The 27,500-nt window shown below is 48.3% G+C and overlaps 1 protein-coding gene across 1 annotated transcript in view; it reads right to left on the reverse strand.

Annotated features, from left to right (window-relative positions):
• Nucleotides 1–27,500, reverse strand: part of LOC116969304 (complement C4-like) — an 83,353-nt gene that overhangs the window by 11,467 nt on the left and 44,386 nt on the right. The window contains exons 19-29 of the mRNA XM_033016175.1: nt 27,425–27,500; nt 25,520–25,630; nt 22,636–22,804; nt 20,419–20,633; nt 16,899–17,057; nt 14,114–14,173; nt 12,897–12,990; nt 10,898–11,057; nt 6,948–7,050; nt 6,076–6,150; nt 918–1,020 (exon numbers count right to left, since the gene is read on the reverse strand). The exon at nt 27,425–27,500 is cut by the window's right edge and continues 81 nt beyond it. Of these exons, the coding sequence (XP_032872066.1) occupies nt 918–1,020; nt 6,076–6,150; nt 6,948–7,050; nt 10,898–11,057; nt 12,897–12,990; nt 14,114–14,173; nt 16,899–17,057; nt 20,419–20,633; nt 22,636–22,804; nt 25,520–25,630; nt 27,425–27,500 (1,325 nt within the window). The remainder of the gene's footprint in view (nt 1–917; nt 1,021–6,075; nt 6,151–6,947; nt 7,051–10,897; nt 11,058–12,896; nt 12,991–14,113; nt 14,174–16,898; nt 17,058–20,418; nt 20,634–22,635; nt 22,805–25,519; nt 25,631–27,424) is intronic.

Raw genomic sequence — 27,500 nt, forward strand, 5'->3', positions numbered from 1 at the left:
TTCGCCGCCCCGGGCGGCCCGATGTTCAGGCCCTCACGCCGGGCTGGTGGAACGCCGGCGCCGAACCCCGACGGTGAACATCCTCCTCCTCAGCGACCCGGACCTCCTGATCAGCCGCCTCCCGCAGTCGCCGTCCGCAGCTCCCGAAGTCCGCATTTCCCGAGTCCGCAGCTCCCGAAGACCGCAGCTCCCGAGTCCGCAGCTCCCGTGTCCGCAGGCCGAGCCGGGCAGAGTCGCAGGACCCCGCGCTGTCCATCTGCGCCGCCCGCGTTGGGAGCCCGCAAACCGCAGCTCCATGATGTCGGTGCAGCAGGTCCAGCACTCCGGGCTCCAGACGGCGATCCCCGGTAAGGCATCGCCAGCCTCGCGATGTTCCAGCGCTGTCCCGCCGCTGCTGGAGCTCTGGTCGCAGGAAAGGCCACGCCAATCCAGTAGGTAGGCAGCTGGTGGGGGGGGGGGGGGGGGCGAGGACGCGACTCGAATAATAGTCGCGTCTTCACCAGGAAGCGGCTGAAGGACGGTATCCCCCGCACCGTACCCTCTTCCCCCACATCAAAACACAACAAAAACACCAAAAAACACACTTTTACATAACTAAATAAACAAAAAAACAAAAAGATACCGGGCTGTAGGTGGAGGCTGCTGGCACCAGCGCCACCGGAAGTACAATGTGTGTGAGTGAACGTGCGAATGAGTGCGGGTGTGAGTGAAGGTGTGAGTGAGGGTGTGAGTGAGGGTGTGAATGAGTGTGTGAGTGTGTGAGCGTGCGATCCTGTGAGGCAGCAACTCACCTCCAGCTTTTAAATGGTGTGGGTAAAGTAGCTGCAAAGCAGCAGCAAGTGTAAATGTCATTAATCTGAGCCCATTGCAAATGCCCATTGAATGAAGGAGACTTGATTCCAACCAGATACACTCACGTGGGTTGTAGTAGTCATAAAGTGTGGCACTTGCAGGTTGGATTAACCCAATTGGAATCACCTGCTTTGCCCCAAATATCACACAAACCTTGTCTGTGGCGACCTGCAAAAGTAAAATTACAATTAAAATCAATATTAAAACCAAAATCAAAATCAATATTAAAACCAAAATCAAAATCAATATTAAAATCAAAATCGAAATCAAAATTTAGAAATAAAATTGAAATCTAAATTAAAATTAAAATTAAAATTAAAATTAAAATTAAAATTAAAATTAAAATCAAAATCAAAATCAAAATCAAAACTGAAATGTAAATTGAAATGTAATTTAAAATTAAAATTAGAATTAGAATTAGAATTAGAATTAGAATTAGAATTAGAATTAACATTAATACAAAAGCAAAAACAAAAATTAAAACTAAAATTGAAATAAAATAAAAATTAAAACTAAAATAAAATAAAATTAAAATTAAAATTAAAATTTACATCAAAATTTAAATTTAAATTTAAATTTAAATTAAAATTTAAATTGAACCCACAAAATTAGAATTTACAACATGGGGTCAGTGTGGGAAAATTCAGCCGAAGGTCCTGTTTCCACGCTCTCTGGCTCTACGAGAGGCATTCATCGTGTAGACAGTCAGAACTTTTATTCTCAGGTGAAGCTGAGAAAGGCCAGAAGGCGTAGCGTTAAGGTGAGGGGTGGGTGAGGGGCCTAGTTTTAATCGCGTGTCCAAACCCTTATTAATCCTATATGTTCAATAAAATACCCTCTCATCCTTCTAAATCCCAGTGCACAAGCACAGCCGCTCCATTCTCTCAGCATATGACAGTCCCGCCATCCCGGGAATTAACTTTGTGAACCTACGTTGCACTCCCTCAATAGGAAGAATGTCCTTCCTCAAATTTGAAGACTAAAACTGCTCACAATACTCCAGGTGCGGGTCTCACTAGGGCCCTGTACAACTGCAGAAGGACCTCTTTGCTCCTAATACTCAACTCCCCCTTTTCCCAACTTGACAACAACTAGATAATAAACTTCCTTCCTGTTTTTGCCATCAAAGTGGATAACCTCACATTTATCCACATTAAACGGCATCTGCCATGCATCTGCCCACTCCCTCAACCTGTCTAAATCACCCCGTATTCTCATAGCATCCTCCTCAAAGTTCACACTGCCACCCAGCTTTGAGTCATCTGCAAATTTGCTAATGCTACGTAATCCCTTCATCTAAATCATTAATCTATATTACTAAAAGTCGGTTCTTGACCGGTTTTAGCCATCTGTGCTGCGATTTCCGAGAGAACGCCGCCACCTACGGCCGTCATTTTTGGCCACCTCGCTCCGCCGCATGTGTGCCAAGGATTTTTCCCGTCGATGAAAAATGACAGAGATATTAATGTTTTTACAAAATTCCCCATTCTCGCTGCTGCCCCTGCTGGCGGCAGGGGGAGGGACTATAAAACCAGGAAGTGGTGTGCCTCAATCACCCCCTCCCCCCATCCCTCCCCCTCCCTGCACCCCACCTCTCCCCCTCACCCCCCTCTCAGCACCCCCTCTCTCTCCCCCTCACTCTCACCCTCTCTCTCTCCTCCCCTTCTCCCCCACCTTTCCCCCCTCAACCACCCTCCCTCTTCTCCTCTCCACCCTCCTATCCCTCTTGCCCCTCTCTCTGTGTCTCTGTCTCTCTCGGTCTCTGCCCCTTCTCTCTCTGCCCTCACTCTCTAACCCCCCCCCCCCCTACCTCTCTAGATGTGACTGCAAGTTGGGGGCTATGCGTCAGTAGATGGGGTGGTTATGGGGTAAAAGGAGCAAATTAATAATATTAATATAATATCAAGGGGGGTAATTAGCGTGAGTACGGGGGGGGGGGGTGGATAGTTAGTGTGTGTGATGCTGCATGCCGCCACCCCCCCCCCCCCCCCCACAACCGCACGTTGGGGGAACAGACCCAACGGGGCTGCACTTGGTCTAGTATATATTATAAATAGCTGTGGTCCCAGCACCGAGCCTTGCGGTACCCACTAGTCACTGCCTGCCACTCTGAAAGGGACCCGTTAATCCCTACTCTTTGTTTCCTGTCTGCCAACCACTTCTCTATCCATGTCAGCACTCTACCCCCAATACCATGTGCCCTAATTTTGCCCACTATATCCTATGTGGGACCTTATCAAATGCTGTCTGAAAGTCCAGGTACAGTACTCTCCCTTGTCCATTTTCCTAGTTACATCCTCAAATAATTCCAGAAGATTAGTCAAGCATGATTTCCCCTTCGTAAATCCACGCTGACTCGGACCTATCCTGTTACTGCTATCTAAATGTGCCGGTATTTCATCTTTTATAATTGACTCCAGCAACTTCCCCACCACCGATGTCAGGCTAACTGGTCTATAATTCCCTGTTTTCTCTCTCCCGCCTTTCTTAACAAGTGGGATAACATTAGCTACCCTCCAATCCACAGAAATTCATCCTGAATCTATGGAACATTGGAAAGTTATCACGATTTCTAGAGCCACTTCCTTAAGTACCCTGGGATTTATCAGCCGTCAGTCCCATCAGCCTATCCAACAACATTTCCGGCCTAATGTGGATTTCCTTCAGTTCCTCCATCACCCCAGCCCCTCTGGCCACTAGTACATCAGGAAGATTGTTTGTGTCCTCCTTAGTGAAGACGGATCCAAAGTACCTGTTCAATTCATCTGCCATTTCGTTTGTTCCCCATAATAAATTCACCTTTTTCGGTCTTCAAGGGTCCAACTTTGGTCTTAACTAATTTTTTCCTCTTCGCATACCTAAAGAAGCTTTTACTCTCCTCCTTTATATCCTTGGCTAGATTCCCTTCGTACCTCATCTTTTCTCCCCGTATTGTCGTTTTAGTTATATTCTGTTGTTCTTTAAAAGTTACCCAATCCGCTTGCTTCCCGCTCATCTTTGCTACGTTGTACTTCTTCTCTTTTATTTTTATTCTGTCCCTGACTTCTCTTGTCAGCAACAGTCGCCCCTTACTTCCCTTGGAATCTTTCTTCCTCTTTGAAATGAACGGATCCTGCACCTTCTGTATTAATCCCAGAAATACCTGCCATTGTTGTTCCACTGTCATCCTTGCTAGGGTATCTTTCCAGTAAACGTTGGTCAGCTCCTCCCTCGTGGCTCTATAGTCCCCTTTGTTCAAATGTGACACCGATCTACCCTTCTCCCTCTCCAATTGTAGATTTAAATATCATATTGTTAATTAATGAAGGGCACTAGTGAATGGGGAATTAGGGGAGGCCACTAGTGAATGGGGATTTAGGGGAGGCCACTAGTGAATGGGGATTTAGGGGAGGCCCCTAGTAAATGGGGATTTAGGGGAGGGCACTAATAAATGATGATTTAGGGGAGGTTACCAGTAAATGGTGATTTAATGACAATTTGCACCACGCCACCTCGGAAAGACATCAAAGACGTTCCTGTCCCACCCCTGTCATCCCCTCCTCTTCCCCTTCTCCCTTCTGGCAGAAGGTACAGAAGTTTGAAAGCTCCCACCACCAGACTCAGGAACAGTTTCTTCCCCTCTGTTATCAGGCTTCGACAAGGTCCTTCCATAAGCTTGGGTACTGTCCGATTCACCTCAACCCCATAGATAGACACAAAGTGCTGGTGTAAAACTCAGCGGGACAGGCAGCATATCTGGAGAGAAGGAATGGGTGATGTTTCAGGTCAAGACCAGAATCTTCAGAAGGATCTCGACCCTAATAAAATTCTTAAGAGATTGCACAGACAAGAAGTCCCTCATGTTGGGGTAGTCCAGAACCAGGGGTCACAGTTTAAGAATAAGGGGTATGCCATTTAGGACTGAGATGAAGAAAAACTTTTTCACCCAGTAGTGAATCTGTGGAATTCTCTGCCACAGAAGGCAGTGGAGGACAATTCACTGGATGTTTTCAAGGAAGTTAGGTTTAGCTCTTAGAGCTAAAGGAATCAAAGGATATGAATCTAAAGGAATCAAAGGAAATCAAAGGGCCGAACGGCCTACTCCTGCAGGTACACAAAATTGCTGGGGAAACTCAGCGGGTGCAGCAGCATCTATGGAGCGAAGGAAATAGGCGACGTTTCGGGCCGAAACCCTTCTGCACCTATTTTTTATGTTTCGATGAAACTTCACCTATTCCTGCTCTCAGAGATGCTGTCTTACCCGCTGAGTTACTCCAGCTTTTTGTGTCCATCTTCTGTGTAAACCAACATCTGCAGTTCCTTTCTACACACTTAGTTCAGTTCAGTTTATTGTCACGTGTACCGAGGTACAGTGAAAAGCCTTTGTTGCGTGCTAACCAGTCAGCGGAAAGACAATACATGATTACAATCGAGCCGTCCACAGTGTACAGATACATGATAAGGGAATAATGTTTAGTGCAAGGTGAAGCCAGATAAATCTGATCAAGGATAGTCCGAGGGTCACCAATGAGGTAGATAGTAGTTCAGGACTGCTCTCTGGTTGTGGTAGGATGGTTCAGTTGCCTGATAACAGCTGGGAAGAAACTGTCTCTGAATCTGAAGGTGTGAGTTTTCACCTGTACCAACTATGTACCGACTGAAACATATACATATACGCGCACATTTGGGCACACATGCATGTGATGTTCATGGAGCCGTACAGAGGCACACATGCACGCATGCACACGCGTACCCACACACACTCACGCACGCATCTGCACACTTACACACACTCACGCGCGCGCACACACACACACACACTCACACACACATGCATGCATGCACGCACACACATGCATGCACACACACACACATGCATGCACCCACACACACATGCATACACACACACACACACACACACACACACACAAACACACACACACACACACACACGCATGCACGCACACACACATGCATGCGCACACACACACGCATGCAATCACACACACTCACTCACACACACATGCACGCATGCATGTGCATACACTCACTCACACAGAGACACACACACACACATGCATGCACACACACACACATGCATGCACACACACACACACACACTCACACACACACTCACACACACATGCATGCATGCGCACACACACTCACACACACACACACTCTCAAACACACACTCTCAAACACACACTCACACGCACACACACACACACACTGTGTCACTACCTGTGCAAGGTAAAGCAGAACTCTGCCATCTTTGAATTCAAATGAATCGATGTATCGATCAGCAAGTTTCGATAACTGAAAAACAAAGATATTCCAATTATGACCAGACATCTTCCATCCATAATTCACACATTGAACGTATTGCCTTGTTAAGAACGCAGGGAACAGCAGATGCTGGTTTACAAAAGAACGCCGCCAGCTACGGAAGTCAAGATCGTCCCGTCAACGGGGACTCGAGGTCCACGACCGAGGAAGAACTAAGGGAAAGGACTTGAACTTTATTTTGCCTTCCATCACAGTGAGGAATGTGTAGGAGTCACTGCGGTGGATGTTCATGTTAAAATGTGTTTTTGAGTGATCTGTTGCTTTTAATTGTATGACTGACCTGGCAAATGAAATTCCTCGTATGTCGTAAAACATACTTAGCGAATAAAATCTGATTCTGATTCTAAAATTGCGCACAATATTTCAAATGGGGCCTGACCAGCGCCTTATAGATCCTCAGCATTACATCCCTGTTTTTGTACACAAGCCCTCGTGAAACAAATGCTAGCTTTGCGTTTGCCTTTATTACTACTGATTTGACTTGCAGATGAACTTTTTGGGAACCCTGCACCATAGAGACATAGAGTCCTAGAGTGATACAGTGTGGAAACAGGCCCTTCGGCCCAACTTGCCTACACCGGCCAACATGTCCCAGCTACACTAGTCCCACCTGCCTGCGCTTGGTCCATATCCCTCCAAACCTGTACTATCAAGGGCTGTTAAACGCTCAGACAGCACCCAAGGTCAGGATCGAACCCGGGTCTGTGGGGGGCAGTGGTTCTATCCGCTGCGCCACCTGTGTCTCCCTTGACTTGGGAAGAGCTGACCTTGTCCAGGTCTGCGCCGTCTGGCTCAAATCCACTCAGCATGGTGATGTCCACGATGGCCATTCCAGAGGGACGCTGGTCTTGGACTCCATCAGCAACGTGCCTGGGGAAGAGAGGCGGGGAAAGACGGGGAGGGGGGGAGGGGAGGAAGAGGGAGAAGTAGGAGGGGAGGAGGAGAGGAGGGAGAGGAGTGAGAGGAGGAGAGGAGGAGAGGAGGAGACGAGGAGAGGAGGAGAGGAGGAGAGGAGGAGGAGGCGGGGAGGAGAGGGGATTGAGGGGGTGGGTGGTTTGGGATTGGTGAAGGAGGGAATGGGGAGAGGAACGTGGAGGGGAGGAATGGAGAGAGGAGGAGAAGGGATGGAAAGGGGTGGGGGAGAGGGGATGGAGAGGGGGAGAGGGTGGGCAGGGGAGGGGTGGGTAGGGGGGAAGGGTGAGAGGGAGTTAGGGGGAATGGTGGAAGGGGATCGGGTAGGGGGACGAGGAGAGGGGAAGGGGATTGAGACGGTAGGGGGTGGGTGGATGGTAGGGAGGTGGGGGGGAGGGGAAGTGGGAGTGGATGGGGAGGGGATAAAGCTTAAATTAATAATTGCCCCTTGGCATTGGATCTGGATCAAAACTGGTTGTTGCAAAGTGAAAGGAAGATCGGAAGAACTGTTTTGGTCGTTAGCATAATAACAGCGATGCATCACAGCCCGGTTTGGGAACAGCTCCATCCAAGACCGCAAGAAATTGCAGCGAATTGTGGACGCAGCCCAGACCATCACACAAACCAACCTCCCTTCTATTGACTCCATCTACACCTCACGCTGCCTCGGCAAGGCCAGCAGCATCATCAAGGACCAGTCTCACCCCGGTCACTCTCTCTTCTCCCCTCTCCCATCAGGCAAAAGGTACAGAAGTGTGAAAACGCACACCTCCAGATTCAGGGACAGTTTCTTCCCAGCTGTTATCAGGCAACTGAACCATCCTACCACAACCAGAGAGCAGTCCTGACCTCCCATCTACCTCTGTGGAATCAAGTATAAAACTATATCACAAATTATAAAAAGAACTAACCATGTTTTAATTATTAGGCTGCAAGCTTAGCTGACAGTGAAAAGGCTGAGTGTTATCAGTGCTAAGAAGATGTTTGCTGAAAGCACGTATGGCCGTGTCTTATCAGTGCTAAGGATATCACGATAGCTAAAATAAAACAATTCCTCCAGTTTGATGACCTGGAAAAGATCATCCACACATTCATCTCCTCCCGCCTAGATGACTGCAACTCCCTTTACACTGGCATCAGCCAAGCTTCCCTGTCCCGCCTGCAACTGGTCCAAAACGCCGCAGCTAGACTCCTGACGGGCACCCGAGAAAGGGACCACATCACCCCGATCCTGGCCTCTCTCCACTGGCTCCCTGTGCGGTTCCGTATAAACTTCAAGATCCTCCTCCATGTCTACAAAGCCCTCAATGGGCTTGCCCCCTCCTACATAAAAAGGCTTCTCACCCACCACTCCACCTCCAAGCCCCTCAGATCGGCCGACTTGGGGCTGCTGAATATCCCGCGGTCTAGGCATAAGCTCAGGGGCGATCGTGCCTTTGCGGTTGCAGCCCCTAGATTGTGGAACAGCATCCCCCTTCCCATCAAAACTGCCCCCTCCATCGACTCCTTTAAGTCAAGACTAAAGACTTATCTATACTCCCAAGCCTTTCCTGACGTCCTCTGAGTGAGGGCTACATGTATATATGTATGTAGTTTGTTTTGTTGTGCTATTCTTATAACAAATGTAAAGCACTTTGGCCAACGAAAGTTGTTTTTTAAATTGCTATATAAATAAATGTGACTTGACTTGACTAAGGAGCTGTTGATGACACGTATATTGCTGCTAACTGCTATCGGCTATTGTGTTGCTTACTAAGCATGTACTGACTGCTGTCGGTGCTGGGGGGCTATTCGTGCACCTCACGTACTGCTGCTATCAGCGGCATATGAATAGTGGTCACACGTGTTGTGTAGGATGCATCTTGCCTGTAACTGAGTAACACCTAAACCGCAGGATTATTCAGTAATACGATAAACGAATTGTACAACAAGTTGTACAAGTTGCACTTGTGCGATAACAAGTGTATAAGTTATACTATCAATTCAGGTGATTGGATGGTGCTAATGAGCTGCTGCATAATGACAATGCTGATAGGATAAGAATGTGTCGTACTATATTGTAATATTGGTATACGGATGCTTATTGACTCCCTGTGCGGTTCCGTATTAACTTCAAGATTCTCCTCCATGTCCTCGGAGGAGGAGCTATCTTGGGGAACGGCTGCTAACCAGCAGCCGTCCGTTTAATTCATTTAAAAACATTTTTTAGTAAGTCTTGTTCTTCGTTTGTTGGAGAAATTGACTTCTTAATGTGGGGAGAAGGAGGTAAATATACTTCTAGGTCCCTACCTGGTCGGTGAGGCAGCTTTTTTCTCCGGGCTGCCCGTCGACCCGTCCTCGTGGCCTACCAGCGTGCGTGGAGCGCCGTTTCCTGGCGGGGACCGCCCAGCACCTCGGCTTCATTGGCGGCACAGCGCTGGAGCGCTATCGTGGAGCGGAGAGGGCGATGCCTTGCCTGGGTCGCCGCGCTGGATCGACGCGCTGGAGCTCCAATCAGCTGGACTGCCGAGATCGACACCTCCGGGCTGCGGGGCTGCGGAGCGGAGTGGGCGGCGCCGACTTTAACATCGGGAGCCTGGGAGCTCCAACCCGGCTTCGGAAGCCGACAATCCCCTGCTAGGAAGCGGCCGTTCCAGGTGGCCCAGCCGCTGTGAGGACTCTCCCGACGCCGGGGCAAGACCACCCGGCCAGAACGGCCAGGAACATCGGGCCTCCGTAGAGGCAATAGCAGTGGCCTCAATAGGCCTGACTTTGGGTGAACTGGGGATGGGGACTGGACTTTGTGCCTTCCCCCACAGTGGTAACCACTGTGGGGGGATGATTTTTTTGTGTGTAAGTTAACATGTTAGTCTGTGTCCAAGATGGCTGTCGGAAGGGAGAGTGGACGCTGGCGCGCCTTAGCTGCCGCTACTCTCTCTTCACATTGTGTTTTTTGATTTTTTGATTTTGTGTCTTTGGAGCGATTTCTATCTTTAATTTGTGTATTGATGATGTCCTTATTATTTATTTTTCTCCGACTATATGTTTTTTTCTCTTCTGTTAATTTTTGTAAGGTGTCCTTGAGACTTTGAAAGGTGCCCGAAAATAAAATGTATTATTATTATTATTATTATTATAATATAATCTTTGCATTTCTGGACTGTTAGTTAGTTCTTAGAACTTGCACATCAGAGCTGCTGGCTCTGTGTGGTGAATACTAAGAACTCTACAGCGTTGTAATAGAATTATTAAGTTGTAACAAGTGTTTGTATTGACTAAAGATTGACTTAAAAGAATCCAATTCCTCACCTCATTGGGGAACCTCTGACTATCTTTAATAAGAAGATAGACATAAAATGCTGGAGTAACACAACGGGACAGGCAGCATCTCTGGAGTGACATTTAGGGTTGAGACCGTTCTTCAGACTTTGCAGGGCTTTATAGTTTAGTTTTAATTTAATTTAGTTTAGAGATACAGCGCGGAAACAAGGTTCTTCGGCCCACCAAGTCCGCACCAACCAGCGAACCCCGCACACTAGGGACAATTTACACACGCCAAGCCAATTAACCTGCAAACCTGCACGTCTTTGGATTATGGGAGGAAACCGGAGCACCCGGAGAAAACCCACGCAGGTCACGGGGAGAATGTGCAAACTCCGTACTAAGCTAAAAACTCAACTAAACTAAATTAAACTAACCACTCTATCCAGGCCTTTCACTTTGCAGTATGTTTCAATGAGGTCTCCTATTGAGGGCTACTGTGATCCAGGCAAGCAAGCGATGGGCATGTTGGCCTCCGTACAGACTTAAAAATCATCCCACTGACCAGTAGCAGATTTTGTAGTAGAGTATCTTAGCGATATCTTCAGCCGGTGCCTGTCTCTTCGTTCTCCGAGATCTCAGATCAAACCAGTTTATCCCACTGACTGGCTGGTCTGCTGGCATCATCTCCCAGGCATCTTGTTCTTCGGAGTAAATTGTTTCCGCTGTTGCAATGGAAAGCACACTATCAACTGAGGACTCATACTTTTCCTCAACAAGGAGCCTTTATTCACACAATCACAGGTTACAAAGCTTTAGTTCAGAGATAGACAACAGGTGCAGGAGTAGGCTATTCGGCCCTTCGAGCCAGCACCACCATTCACTGTGATCATGGCTGATCATCCACAATCAGTAACACGTTCCTGCCTTCTCTCCATATCCCCTGACTCCACTATCTTTAAGAGCCCTATCTAGCTCTCTCTTGAAAGCTTCCAGAAAATCGACCTTCTTCTGATGCAGAGAATTCCACAGATTCACAACTCTCTGGGTGAAAATATGTGTCCTCATCTCCATTCTAAATGGCTTACCCCTTATTCTTAAACTGTGGCCCCTGGTTCTGGACTCCCCCAACATCGGGAACATGTTTCCCGCCTCTAGCGTGTCCAATCCCTTAATAATCTTATATGTTTCAATAAGATCACCTCTCATCCTTCTAAATTCCAGATTATACAAGCCCAGCTGCTCCATTCTCTCAGCATATGACAGTCCCGCCATCCCGGGAATTAACCTTGTAAACCTACGCTGCACTCCTTCAATAGCAAGAATGTCCTTCCTCAAATTAGTGGACCAAAACTGCACACAACTCCACCAAGTCCGCACCAACCAGCGATCACCCCGAACACACACTAGGGACAATTTACACTTTGTCTAAGACAATCCACCTACATGCCTGAACATCTTTGGAGTGTGGGAGGAATCCGGAGATCTTGGAGAAAACCCACGCGGGTCACGGGGAGAACGTGCAAACTCTGTACAGACAGCGCCCGTAGTGAGTTTTTCACACAAAGGGTGGTGGGTGTATGGAACGAGTAGCCGGAGGAGGTAGTTGAGGCAGGGACAATCGCAATGTTTAAGAGACAATTGGTCAGGTACATGGATAGGATGGGTTTGGAGGGATATGGGCCAAATGCAGGCAGGTGGGACTAGTGTAGATGGGGCATGTTGGCTGGTGTGGGCAAGTTGGGCCAAAGGGCCTGTTTCCACATGTGTGAATCTATGACTCTATGTACTGGAAAGATTAAAACTGACCAGTAGTTTATAAAACATCACCAGACTGTGACATTTTCAGCACCTTCCACAACGACTCTCCCATGGCGACAAGCATCCGTGGAAGGTCTTCAGCACGGAAAGAGGCCCTTTGGCCCATCAACTCTGCACAGACCAGCGATCCTCACACAATAACACTTTCCTACAGTGCTTTTTTGTCACGTGCTATCCAATCAGCGGAAATACAATACATGATTTCAATCGAGCCGTCCAGTGTACGGATACAGGATAAAGGGAATAACGTTTAGTGCAAGATAAATCCAGAAAAGTCTGATCAAAGACAATAATGTTTAGTGCAAGGTAAAGTCCGATCAAACATCGTCCGAGGGTTTCCAATGAGGTAGATGGTAGGTCAGGACCGCTCTCTAGTTATTGCGAGGATGGTTCAGTTTAGTTCAGTTTAGTTTAGTTTAGAAGTACAGCCCAGGATACCAGCCCTTCGGCCCACCGAGTCCGCACCGACCAGCGATCCCCGCACATTAACACTATCCTACACACACTAGGGACAATTTACATTTACCAAGCCAATTAACCTACAAACCTGTACGTCTTTGGAGTGTGGGAAGAAACTGAAGATCTCGGAGAAAACCCACGCAGGTCACGGGGAGAACGTACAAACGCCGTACAGACAGCGAGCACCCGTGGTCGGTTTTGAACCGGAGGGTCTGGCGATGTGCGGCAGCAACTCTACCGCTGCACCGCCCTGCTGCCCAAATGAGGTGTGTCTTGTTACTCACCTGTGTACTCCACCTTGCCTTGAACGGTAACTTCAAGCCGTAAATAGCCGCAATTATTCCCAGTCTCCTCGATAACCTGATAAGTCTTCAGCGTCTACGAATTCCACAAATAAATTCTAATTAAAATGGTGAGACATGCTAATTCTAATAACGCCGTGACATGCGTGGCCCAGGAGCGCAGCGGGTAGAGCTGCTGCTTGGCAGCACCAGGGGTTTACAAGATTGATCCCAGGAATGAGTAGGTTAACTTCTGCTGAGCGTTGGTTAGCACTGGGCCTGTACTCACTGGAGTTTAGAAGAATGAGGGGGGGACCTCATTGAAACTTACAGAATAGTGAAAGGCCTGGATAGAGTGGATAGTATCATAGAGTCATAGAGTGATACAGTGTGGAAACAGGCCCTTCGGCCCAACATGCCCACATCGGCCAACGTGTCCCAGCTACCCTAGATGTGGGGAGGATGTTTCCACTTGTGGGAGAGTCTCGGATAGAGGTCACAGCCTCAGAATTAAAGGATGGTCTTTTAGGAAGGAGATGAGGAGGAATTTATTTAGCCAGAGGGTGGTGAATCTGTGGAATTCATTGCCGCAGACGGCTGTGGAGGCCAAGTCAGTGGATGTTTTTAAGGCAGAGATAGATAGATTCTTGATTCGTACGGATGTTAGGAGTTATCTATGGGGAGAAGGCTAGAGGATGGGGTGATCGCTGGTCTGCGTGGACTCGGTGGGCCTAATGACCTGTTTCCACGCTGCATCTCTAACGGCTAAAGTAACTTCAAAGGTTAGTTGGGCCTCTGTTAATTGCCCTCAAGAGTGTAGATAAGTGCTAGATTGGGTGGGTGGGGAGCGGGGGGGAGGGTTGAGGGGGAGAGGGTGGTTAATGATGATGTTTAGTTTTGAGATACAGCGCAGAAAAAGGCCCTTTGACCAGCGATCCCCGTACACTAATACTATCCTACACACACTAGGGACAATTTACACTTATACAAAGCCAATTAACTTAAAAACCTGTACGTCTTTGGAGTGTGGGAGGAAACCGAAGATTTCAGAGAAATCCCACGCAGGTCACGGGGAGAACGTACAAACTCCAGCACCAGACATAGTCGGGATCGAACCCCGGTCTCTGATGCTGTGAGTATCACTGCGCCACTGTGTTGTCCAGTTTTGGCACGAGTCACTTCATTATGTACAAGAGACACATCAGAAACTCTCTACTTACAGTAAGTGTTCCATTTCCTATACCGGTGAGTTCCACGTTGATCACATCACCCAGTGGAAACTGAAACGCAAAGAAAAAGTATAGGCATTAGTTATGTGAGTTAGTGAGTTTAGTTTATTGTCACGTGTACCGAGGTACAGTGAAAAGCTTTTTTGTTGCATGCTAACCAGTCAGCGGAAAGACAATACATGATTACAATCGAGCCGCCCACAGTGTACAGATACAGGATAAATAGAATAACGTTAAGTGCAGAACCAGGGGTCACACAGTTTAAGAATAAGGGGTCAGCCATTTAGGACTGAGATGAGGAAAAACGTTTTCACCCAGAGAGTTGTGAATCTGTAGAATTCTCTGCCACAGAAGGCAGTGGAGGCCAATTCACTGAATGTTTCCAAGAGAGAGTTAGATTTAGGTCTTAGGGCTAACGGAATCAAGGGATATGGGGGGGAAAGCAGAAACGGGGTGCTGATTGTGGATGATCAGCCATGATCATATTGAATAGTGGTGCTGGCTCGAAGGGCCGAATGGCCTACTCATGCATCTGTTGTCTATGTATCTATCTATCTATGTATCTATGTAAGATAAAGCCAGCAAAATCCAATCAAAGATAGTCTGAGGGTCTCCCATGAGGTAGATGGTAGGTTAGGATGCTCTCTAGTTGTGGTAGGATGGTACAGTTTAGTTTAGTATCGTATTGTATTGTACTATTTTATATATTGGCACCACAAGGCTGAGGGGTAATCTTAGAGGTTCGTTTAGTTTAGGTTAGTTTAGAGATACAGCGTGGACATTGGACTTTTGGCCCACCAAGACTGCGCTGCCCAAGAATGCACAAACTCCGTACAGACAGCACCAGTAGTCAGCATCAAATCCGGGTCCCTGGCGCTGTGAGGCTGCAACTCTACCGCTGTGCCATCGTGCCTGATAGCAGCTGGGAAGAAACTGTCCCTGAATCTGGAGGTTATGTACAGTATGATTTGCAAATCTATACCTTTTGCCCGATGGGAGGGGAGAAGAGGGAGTGGCCAGGATGAGACTGGTCCTTGATTATACTGCTGGTCTTGCCGAGGCAGCGTGAGGTGTGGATGGAGCTAATGGAAGGGAGGTTTGTTTGACTGATAGTCTGGGCTGCGTCCACAACAATTTCTTGCGGTCTTGGATGGAGCTGTTCTCAAACCGAGTTGTGATGCATCCCGATAAATTGCTTTCTCCAGCGCATTTGTAGAAGTTGCTGAGATGAGCAACTTGGGGACATGCCGAACATCCTAAGCCTTCTAAGGATGCAGAGGCATTTGTCTGCTTTCTTGGCCATTGCCTTGGAAGTTAATAGCGCAGATAAAAGGCCCTTCGGCCCACTGTATCAGTGCCGACCTGCAATCACCCCTTATATTACACAGTTGGGACAATTTACAATTTTTGCTGAAGCCAATTAACCTAGAATTAACCCGGAGAAAACTCACACAGGTCACGGGGAGAACATACAAACTCCGTACAGACAGCACCCGTAGTCAGGTTCGAACCTGGGTCTCTGACGCTGTGAGGCAGCAACTCTACCGCTGCTCCACCGAGCTGCCCATTGCTTTGATGTTAATTAATCTACAGAATCCACTCGGCATCCAAACGCTTCGGGCGGCCACGGTGGCGCAGCGGTAGAGTCGCCGCGGAGACCCGGGTTCCATCCCGGCTAAAGGTGCTGTCTGTACGGAGTTTGTATGTTCTCCCCGTGACCTGCATGGGTCTTCCCTGCGATCTTCCAAAGGCATGAAGGTTTGTAGGTTAATTGGCTTGGCATAAATGTAAATGGCCCCTAGTGTATGTGTAGGATAGTGTTAGTGTGCGGGGTGATCGCTGATCGGTGCGGGCTCAGTGGGCCGAAGGGCCTGTTTCCGCGCTGTATCTCTAAACTAAACTAAGGTAAACACAATGTGTAGGAAGTAACTGCAGATGCCGGTTTAAACCGAAGATAGACACAACATGCTGGAGTAACTCAGCGGGACGGGCAGCATCTCTGGAGAGAAGGAATGGGTGAAGTTTCGGGTCGAGACCCTTCTTCAGAATGATATCAGGGGAGTGGGCGGGACAGAGGTAAAATGTGGTCGGAGACAGTAAGACTGGTGGGAGAACTGGGAAGGGGGAGGGATGGAGAGAGAGGGAAAGCTAGGGCTACTTGAAGTTAGAGAAGTCAATGTTCATACCGCTGGGGTGTAAGCTCCCCAAGCGAAATATGAGGTGCTGTTCCTCCAATTAGCGCTGGGCCTCACTCTGACAGTGGAGGAGGCCCAGGACAGAAAGGTCAGTGTGGGAATGGGAGGGGGATTTAAAGTGTTTGGCAACCGGGAGATCAGGTAGGTTTAGGCGGACTGAGCGGAGGTGTTCAGTGAAACGATCGCCGAGCCTGCGCTTGTTCTCGCCGATGTAGAGAAGTTGACACCTGGAACAGCGGATGCAATAGATGAGGTTGGTGGAGGTGCAAGTGAACCTCTGCCTCACCTGAAAAGACTGTCGGGGTCCTTGGATGGAGTCGAGGGGGGAGGTGTAGGGACAGGTGTTGCAACTCCGGCGGTTGCAGGGGAAAGTACCTGGGGAGGTGGTGATTTGGGTGGGAAGGGACGATGAGACCAGGGAGTTGCGGAGGGAACGGTCAGCGTGGAAGGTGGAAAAGGGTGGAGATGGGAAGTTGTGGCCGGTAGTGGGATCCCGCTGGAGGTGGCGAAAGTGTCGGAGGATTCTGTGCTGCATGCGACGGCTAAACTAAGCTTCCATTGTCTTCGGATCGCGTTCCCACCTTCAGCTGTTCCTGGATCTGTGCGTTGTTTCTCTCTATCTTGACGATCTTGCTCCCACTTCGCCCAGGGCTGGTGAACTTGAACTGCATAGCGATCTCCTGTGGGGAATAGTGTGCTATGCTGTACTCCGACAGAGCTTCCAGGGCCACCACAGTATCCTTGCCGAACAAAGGAGAGAGAGGGAGAGACTGTTTTACAATGGGGCCACCATTGAAATCACAACTTCACAAGTAATAGGAGTAGAATTAGGCCATTCGGCCCATCGAGTCTACTCCACCATTCAATCATGGCTGATCTATCTCTCCCTCATAACTCCATTCTCCTGCCTTCTCCCCATAACCCCGGACACCCGTTCTAATCAAGAATTTATCTATCTCTGCCCTAAAAATATCCAGATTTGGCCTCTACAACCCTCTGTAGCAATGAGTTCCACAGATTAACTCCCTCTGATTAAAGAAGTTCTTCCTCACCTCCTTTCTAAAAGAGCGCCCTTTAATTATGAGGATGAGGACCTCTGGTCCTAGACTCTCCCACCAGTAGACACATCCTCTCCATATCCACTCTATCCAGGCCTTTCTTTCAGTATCGTGTAAGTCTCAATGAGGTCCCCCCCCCCCCCCCCCCCCCCCCCCCCCCCCCACCCCCTCAACCTTCTAAACTCCAGCGAGTACAGGCCCAGTGCTGTCTAACACGCATCATATGCTGACCCACTCATTTCCTGGGATCATCTCACATTGTGGGCAGAGCACCAAGGCAAATTCATTGTATGTGAATACTTGGCCAATAAACTTATTCATTCATTCAACTCACTCATTTCTGGGATCGTTGTCATAAACCTCCTCTGGACTCTCTCCAGAGCCACCGCATCCTTCCTCAGATATGGGGTTCAAATTTGCTCACAGTACTCCAAATGACCCATTGATCCATTCCAATTCAACATGGGAGGACCGGGCGTGGGGGAAGCCCAGAGAGGGAGAACAAAGGATAACACAGGCAGATCTACCTGATCTCCCAGTTGCCAAACACTTTAACTCCCCTCCCATTCCCACACTGACCTTTGTGTCCTGGGCCTCCTCCACTGTCAGAGTGAGGCCCAGCGCTAATTGGAGGAACAGCACCTCATATTTCGCTTGAGCAGCTTACACCCCAGCGGTATGAACATTGACTTCTCTAACTTCAAGTAACTCTTGCTTTCCCTCTCTCCATCCCCTCCCCCACCCAAGTTGCACCAGCTTCTCATTCTCACCTAGCAATCAGCTAACAATCGTTGTTTCATTGTGACATTTTTGCATATCTTTCATTCATTTGTTCTATATCTCTCTACATCACCATCTACATCTCTCGATTCCCTCTCGCCTGACTCTCAGACTGAAGATGGGTCTCGACCCGAAACGTCACCTATATCTTCTCTCCAGAGAAGCTGGTTGTCCTGCTGATTTACTCTAGCATTTTGTGTCTATCTTCGGTTTAAATCAGCATTGGGGACCATATAGAATGCTTTGCTACTTTGTGGCGCCCTTTAGGCGGTGACTCATTGCATACCTTGTGTATGGAATGCAAAGCAAAGAATCTCGCTGTGACTTGTCACTTGTGATTATAATGTATCATTCATTCATTCAGTATTGAAATTAAGCCGCCATTGGTCGCCATTAATTGACCCATTCCAATTCAATGATGTGATTGCCACAACTCTGCTGCACACAACCAAGCCAATCTGAGAATGTAGACACAAGGATTGTAGACACTGGTTTACAAAAGAAGACAAGAAGAGCTGGAGTAACTCAGCGGGACAGGCAACATCTCTGGAGAGACGTTTCTGGGCGATGTTTCGGGTCGAGACCCTTCTTCAAACTGAGAGTGAAGGGAGAGGGAGATACATAGATAAGGAAGTGTAAGGCGTGAAAATAGGACAGAGGGAATGGAGATGAAGGAAAATGTGGAAAATGTACAATAGATCAGTAAACGGGGAGGCGCTAACGACAAAGCAAACAGAGATAAAATGTAGTCTTATTTTCACATCTTACACTTCCTTATCTATGTATCTCCCTCTACCCTGACATCAGTCTCGACCCGAAGCATCACCAATTCCTTCTCTCCAGAGATGCTGCCTGTCCCGCTGAGTTAATCCAGAGGGAATGGGGAATTTTGTAAAAACATTAATATCTCTCTCATTGTTCAGCGACGGAAAAAATCCTCCGCACTCATACGGCGGAGGAGGGCTCTGAGCGAGGTGGCCAAAAATGACGGCCATAGGTGGTGGCGTTCTCTCGGAAATTGCAGCACAGTCGGCCAAAAGCGATTTAGTAATATAGATACATGAAGGGGAGCGGTTGATATAGGCGGACGGTTCAACAAAGGCCAGAGATGTAAAGACAGAAAGAGCGAGACAAAGGGATCGATGAGTTGCGAATTGTGAAGCCGGAGGAAGGAATGTCGGTGGAAGGGAAGGGGAAGGAGAGAAATAGATGCAAGTCCATGTGGGGCAAAGAGGAGAGAGGGGGTGGGGGAGGGGGGGGGTGGTCAGCCTGAGAATATTGAATATAGTTTAGAGATACAGCATGGAAACAGGCCCTTCGGCCCATCGGGTCCACGCCGACCAGCGATCACCCGTTCACACATGTTCCATGTTATCCAACTTGCTCATCCACTAGGGGGCGATTTTACAGAGTGTCGATTAACCAACAAACCCGCACGTCTTTGAGATGTGGGAGGAAACCCACGTGGTCACAGAGAGACCGTGTAAACAAGCCGTCCACAGTGTGCAGATACAGGATAAGGGGAATAACGTTTATTTCAAGGTAAAGCCAGTAATGTCCAATCAAAGATAGCCTGAGGGTCACCAATGAGGTAGATAGTAGTTCAGGACTGCTCTCTGGTTGTGGTAGGATGGTTCAGTTGCCTGATAACAGCTGGGAAGAAACTGTCCCTGAATCTGGAGGTGTGCGTTTTCACACTTCTGTACCTCTTGCCTGATTGGAGAGGGGAGAAGAGGGAGTGACCGGGGTGAGACTGGTCCTTGATGATGCTGCTGGGCTTGCCGAGGCAACGTGAGATGTAGATGGAGGCGATGGAAGGGAGGTTGGTTTGAGTGATGGTTATCAAGTGATACGAGCTGAATTAGGCCATTCGGCCCATCGAGTCTACTCCGCGATTCAGTCATGGCTGATCTATCTCTCCCTCCTAACCCCATTGTCCCGCCTTCTCCCCACAACCCCTGACGCCCGAACTAATCAGGGTCTGGGCTGCGTCCACAACTCTCTGTGATATCGAGGAAAGAATTGCAGATGCTGGTTTAAACCAAAGATAGACACAAAAAGCTGGAGTAACTCAGTGGGACAGGCAGCATCTCCTGAGAGAAGAAATGGGTGACGTTTCATGTCGAGACCCTTCTTCAGACCCATTCCTTCTCTCCAGAGATGCTGCCTGACCTGCTGAGTTACTCCAGCTTTTTGTGTCCACCTCTGTCATTTCCAATGGGCTTGGATGGATGAGGTTCCCAAAACACGGCACGAGACCTACCTGCGTGGATTGGAATCCGCCGCCGTAGTTCCGCTGTTCCGTCAGCCACCTTACAATGGCGTTGGCGTACTGGAGGTCTTCCATAGTGACGGCGGCCAGGAGTGCATAAGCTGTGGCTTCCACCTCCACTGCGAAGGCCTTCCGTGCTCTGCCTATCCACGTTTTCTGGTTGACCAGCACTTCCTGGTCAATCTTCCAATGTCGAGTATCGTTTTCTGCTCCACAATTCACAAGAGTCATAGATTTAAAGGGTTTAGTTTAGATATACAGCGTGCAAACAGACCCCTCAACCCACCGAGTCCTCGCCGGCCAGCGATCCCCGCACACTAACACAAGCCAACACACACTAGGGACAATTTACACTTAAACCAAGCCAATTATCCTACAAACCTGCACGTCTTTGGAGTGTGGGAGGAAACCGAAGATCGCGGACAAAACCCACGCAGGTCACGGGGAGAACATACAAACTGCGTACAGACAGCACTCGTAGTCAGGATCGAACCTGGGTCTCCGACGCTACAAGCGCTGTAAGGCAGCAACTCTATCACTACGCTACCGTGGCTGCCCGCATTTGTACAGCATTGAAACGGGCCCTTCGTCCGTCGGCATCCATTCCGGGCTCGGCCTACTTGCCCGCATTTGGGCCAAAACCCCTCCAACCCTTCTGATCAAAAAGCACACTGGTAGAGCTGCTGCCTCACGACGCCACGGACCCGGGTTCGATTCCAGCCTCGGGTGTTGTGTGACAGTGATACAGCGCGGAAACCGGCCCTGCGGCCCAACTTGCCCACACCGGCCAACATGTTGCAGCTACACTAGTCCCACCTGCCCACGTTTGGTCCATATCCCTCCTAACCTGTCCTATCCATGTACCTGTTTACATGTCTCTTAAACATTGCAATAGTCCCAGCCTCAACTACTTCCTCTGGCAGCTCGTTCCGTACACCCACCATGAAGAGAAGAGGGACTACCCTGACTCTAATGAGTATTTTGTAACCTTATTGGTGCGCGAAACTTGCCAACTCTTTGTGAACTTTGTGCAGAAGACAAAGAGTGGCAATAAAGGGGGCTTTTTCCAGTTGGCTACCAGTGACTAGCGGAGTTCCACAAGGGTCGGTGATGGGGCCGCTACTCTTCACGTTGTATATTCATGATTTGGACGAGGGGATTGAAGGCTTTTTGGCCAAGTTTGCAGATGATGCGAAGATAGGTGGAGAGGCAGGTAGTGTTGAGGAAGCAGGGACTCTGCAGTTCCTCTTCTGAACCTCTTCCCCTTTGCCCTGAACCCATGCTTCCCAGATTTCGAGATAGGATTATGAGACATAGGTGCAGAATTAGGCCATTCGGCCCATCGAGTCTACTCTGCCATTCAATCATGTCTGATTTATCTCTCTCTCTCAACCCCATTCTCCTGCAATCTCCCCATAACCTTTGATGCCCTTCCTAATCAATAAACCGTCAATCTCCACGTTAAAATACCCAATGACTTGGCCTCCATTGTCTGTGGCAGTGAATTCCATAGATTCTGGCTAAAGAAATTCCTCCTCATCTCCTTCCTAAAGGAACAACGTCCTTTAATTCTGAGGCTGTGACCTCTGGTCCTAGACTCTCCCACTATTGGAAACATCCTCTCCACATCCACTCTATCCAGGCCTTTCACTATTCGGTAAGTTTCAATGAAGTCCCCATAGATTTATATCTGGTCGAACTGCTGCTTCACAGCGCAAGAGACCATGGTTCGATCGTGACCTTGGGTGCTGTGTGTTAGTGCACGGTGTTTCTCAATGGGCCAGGCGGCATCTCTGGAGAACGTGGAGAGGTGACGTTTCACGTCGGGACCCTTCATCAGACTGAAGAGGGGTGGCCACATCGAAACGTCGCCGATCCACGTTCTCCAGTGATGCTGCCTGTCCCCGCTGAGTTACTCCAGCACTTTGTCCCCTTCTCTTGTAAACCAGCGTTTGCAGTTCCTTGCGTCTGAGTGTGCGGAGTTTACACGTTCTCCCTGTGGATGCCAGGGATTCCCCGGGATCTCCTCGCTAAAGGTACATCCTTTAATTCTAAGCCCGTACCCTCTGGTCCTAGATCTCCCACATGGAAACTTCCTCTCCACGTCCACTCTATCCAGGCCTTGAATTATTCTTGATGTTTCAATGAGATATCTCCCTCATAACAATACATCACTGCAAGAGATTCGAATGGGACTTGGGTCTTTACCTGTGTCATGAGTGTCAAAACCCTTCAATCTTTCGTAAGCCATCATTGCTATAGAACTAGTCTTATCCACCAGGGCCAGAGCGTAGCTGGTGATGGCCATTACGTAAGGCCTCTTAATGTCTTCAACCTTGCTAGAGAGGAAATTCACAGCCTTGTAGATGCTTTGTTCCTGGAAGAAACGTTTAATTCAGTAATAGACTAGTTTAGGAATAGATTGGGTAAACACACAGAGTCTCTTGCCCAGAGTAGGGGAATGGAGGACCAGAGGACACAGGGTCTAGGTGAAAGGGAAATGATTTAATAGGAATCTGAGGGGTAACTTTTTCACACAGGTGGGTGTATGGAACAAACTGCCAGAGGAGGTAGTTGAGGCTCGGACTATCCCAACTGTTTAAGAAACAGTTAGACAGGTACATGAATAGGATAGGTTTGGAGGGATATGGGCCAAAGCGGGCAGTTGGGACTAGTGTAGCTGGGACATGTTGGCCAGTGTGTCCTCTGGTCCTCGATTCCCCTACTCTGGGCAAGAGACTCGGTGCAGCTACCCGATCTATTCCTCTCATGATTTTGAACACTATTAGATCACCCCTCATCCTCTTGAGCTCCATGGAAAAGTCACCCAGCCTACTCAACCTCTCCCCATAGCTCACACCCTCAATCTTATGTTACCTTAACTTATGAGAGAGCCAATAGTGTTTTATTGTCATATGTCCCAGATAGAACATGAAATTCCTACTTGCAGCAGCACAACATAATATGTAAACCTAGTACACTGTGAACAATATAATAAGAGAAAAAAGCAATTATGCCCCATATCACATTGTTCAAGATGTGGACTCTTATACATCGGCGAGACCAAACGCAGACTGGGTGATTGTTTCGTGGAACACCTTCGCTCAGTCCGCCTAAACCTACCTGATCTCCCGGTTGCTGGAAACTTTAATTCTCCTTCCCATTCCCACACTGACCTTTCTGTCCTCGGCCTCCTCCATTGTCGGAGTGAGGCCCAGCGCTAATTGGAGGAACAGCATCTCATATTTCGCTTGGGTAGTTTACACCCCAGTGGTATGAACATTGATTTCTCTCACTTCAGGTAGCCCCGGCATTCCCTCTCTCTCCATCCCTCCCCCAGCCAAGTCACACCAGCTTCTCGTTCTCACCCAGCAAACAGCTAACAATGGCCTATTTCCTTTATCATCGTAACTTTATTTGCATATCTCTCATTCATTGTTCTTTATCTCTCCACATCACCGTCTATATCTTTGGCTTCCCTTATCCCTAACCAGTCTGAAGAAGAGTCTCGACCCGAAACGTCACCCATTCCTTCTCTCCAGAGATGCTGCCTGTCCCACCGAGTTACTCCAGCTTTTTGTGTCTATCTTCACGATAATTAATTATTGAATACATTCTATGTAGCGAGGGATAGATTAGTTGTGGTAGTTCTAGCCTGGCCAGCCTCTTCCTGTAGCTCAGGCCCTCGAGTCCTGGCAACATCATAAGGTCATAAGCGATAGGAGTAGAATTACTTCACTCCAGTCCTCAAACAACTTCACTGGCTTCCCATCTCCCACCGGATCACCTACAAAATCCTGATCCTCACCTACAAAGCCCTCCAATATCTGCCCCCCCCCCCCCATATCTCATTGACCTCCTCTCCCCCTACCAACCCTCACGGTCCCTCAGATCCACATCAGCCGGTCTCCTCTCCATCCACAAGTCCAACCTCCGCAGTTTTGGGGACAGAGCCTTCTCCAGGGCAGCTCCCAGGCTCTGGAACTCCCTCCCCCAACTGATCCGCAATTCCGTGTCCCTCACCATCTTCCAGTCCCGCCTCAAGACCCATCTCTTCACCTCTGCCTATCCTTAGCCCCAAGTCCCCGTCCCTTTTCATCTGTGCATTAATTGCCTCATACTGTGTTTTGTATTGAATTCTGTCTTTACTTTGTGTACTAGTCATTTCTCTACTATTTATTTCATTCCCTTTACATGTTTTTCCTCTACCTGCTCAATTTTTGTAAGGTGTCCTTGAAACTCTTGAAAGGCGCCCATAAATAAAATGTATTATTATTATTATTATTATTATTATTATTAATTAGGCCATTCGGCCCATCAAGTCTGCTCTGCCATTCAATCATGGCTGATCTATTTTTCGCTCCTAACCCCATTCTCCTGCCTTCTCCCCATAACCCCTGACACCCGCACTAATCAAGAATCTATCTATCCTTGGCTAGGACTAGAGGGTGTGAGCTATAGGGAGAGGTTGAGCAGGCTGGGTCTCTATTCCTTAGTGGCAAAGAATTCCACAGATTCACCACCCTCTAAAGAAATTCATCCTTATCTCCTTCCCAAAGGAATGTCCATTAATTGTGAGGCTGTGACCTCTAGCCCTAGACTCTCCCACCAGTGGAAACATCCTCTCCACATCCACTCTATCCAAGCCTTTCACTATTCTGTATGTTTCAATGAGGTCCTCCCTCATTCTTCTAAACTCCAGCGAATACAGGCCCATTGCCAACAAACGCTCATGATAGGTTAACCCATTCATTCCTGGGATCATTCTCGTAAACCTCCTCCGGACCCTCTCCAGAGCCAGCACATCCGTCCTCAGATCTGGGGCCCAAAATTGGGCACAATATTGACCAGCTCTGAGTGTCGAGACACTTCTTCAGACTTTCCCGCTCCCCTGCCTCTCAGTCTGAAGAAGGGGTCTCGACCCGAAAAGTCACCCATTCCTTTTCTCCAGAGATGCTGCCTGTCCCACTGAGTTACCACGGCTTTTTGGGTCTTATCTTCTCCGCACCCTACCCAGCCTGACGACATCTTTCCTTTGACACGGTGCCCGCAGCTGAAGACGGTATTCTAAATGCCGTGGGTCACGCCTTACCACTTGTCGTTTCCCCGGTACGTTATCTTGGAAGGACGGCAACGAATTCACGAACGAGATAATCACAAAAGCAGTCAAGGAAACTTGCTTCTCCACCCCGGAAACTCCACCCTAAAATAAATATCAAGACATGAATCCAAAGACATCCCGGTTTGTAGGTTAATTGTCTTGGTATAATTGTAAATTGTCCCTAGTGTGTGCAGGATAGTGTTAAGGGCCTGTCCCACTTGGGCGACCTAATTGGACAGTTCTGACGAGTTTGCCCTCGACTCATACTCGCAGAATGGTCGACACGAGGACCTAGGAGTTCTTTGTAACTCTCCTGCATGCTCGAGAGTAGTCTCCGCGTACTCGAGGCCTCAGCTAGGTCGCAGAGTTTTTTTCAATAACTTAAAAAATGCCCGCGAGTAAAAAAAGGTCGCCATGGGAAAAATCGATACTTTTTTTACTCTTAGGTTTAGCCGTAGTAGGTCGTAGTAGATCGGCATGTTAGTCGTAGGTAATCGAGACTAGTCGAAGGTAGTCGTAGCTAGTCTTCATCATAGTCGAAGGGAGGGCGAAGGAGGTCATCTTCACTCTCCACTATTCGGTGTCCAATCTTCCCGACGTTAGTCGTAGCTAGTCGAAGCTAATCTTCGACATAGTCGAAGGAGGTTGAAGGGGGTCTTCTACATAGTCGAAGGAGGTCTTCAACGTCATTTTTAAAAACTCTTCTAAACTCACCAATTAGGTCACCCACGTTGAAGTGTACAGTGTGCGGGAGGTAACGAGGTATTTGTTGCTTTTGTTTTTGTTGCATGTTTACCGGCCAGCGATTCCACCCGCTTTACACGTGACAATTAACTAAGCTGTAACTGAAATTCGGCCTCTGCTGAATCCATTGAGATTGATAACAGGAGAAAGGTTGGGCAGGCTGGGTCTCTATTCCTTGGAGCGTAGGAGGATGAGGGGTGATCTTAGAGGTGTATAAAACCATGGGAGGAATAGATCGGGTAGATACACAGAGTCTCTTGCCCAGAGTAGGGGAATCGAGGACCAGAGGGCACAGGTTTAAGTTGAAGGGGGAAAATATTTAATAGGAATCTGAGGGGTAACTTTATCATACAAAGGGTGGTGGGTGTATGGAACAAGCTGCTGGAGGAGGTAGTTGAGGCTGGGACTATCCCATCGTTTAAGAAACATTTGGACATGTAGTCATTGAGTGTGGAAAAAGGCCCTTCGGCCCAATTAACCCTCACCGGCCAACATGACCCAGCTACACTAGTCCCACTTGCCTGCGCTTGGTCCATATCCCTCCGAACCTTACCTATCCATGTACCTGTCCAACTGTTTCTTAAACAATGGGCTCAACTACCTCCTCTGGCAGCTTGTTCCATACACCCACCACCCTTTCTGTGAAAAAGTTACCCCTCAGATTCCTATTAAATCCTTTCCCCTTCACCTTAAACCTATGTCCTCTGGTCCTCGATTACCCTACTCTGGGCAAGAGACTCTGTGCATCTACCCGATCTATTCCTGTCATGATTTTATACACCACTATAAGATCACCCCTCATCCTCCTACGCTCCATGGAATAGATGCCCAGCCTGCTCAACCTCTTCCTGTAGCTCACACCCTCTAGTCTTGGCAACAACCTTGTAAATCTTTTCTGAACCCTTTCAAGCTTGACAACATCTTTCCTATAACACGGTGCCCCGAACTGAACACAATATTCTAAATGCGGTCTCACCAACGTCTCATACAATGGATTGGACAGGTTTGGAGGGATATGGGCCAAGGGGGACTAGTGTAGCTGGGACATTGATGGCCGGGGTAGGAATGTTGGGCTGAAGGGTCTGTTTCCATGCTGTATCACTATGACTCTCTTCAGCAACAGATGGATAAAGAACGGCTGGCTTATACAACCTTCATGTCGTTGCTCCACATCGGTTGGTCATCAACAAAGTATCCAGGCTCCCTCTGCCATTGCATTACGTACAAG

The sequence above is a fragment of the Amblyraja radiata genome, unplaced genomic scaffold (assembly GCF_010909765.2).
Source record: "Amblyraja radiata isolate CabotCenter1 unplaced genomic scaffold, sAmbRad1.1.pri S149, whole genome shotgun sequence".
Lineage (NCBI taxonomy): Eukaryota > Metazoa > Chordata > Chondrichthyes > Rajiformes > Rajidae > Amblyraja > Amblyraja radiata.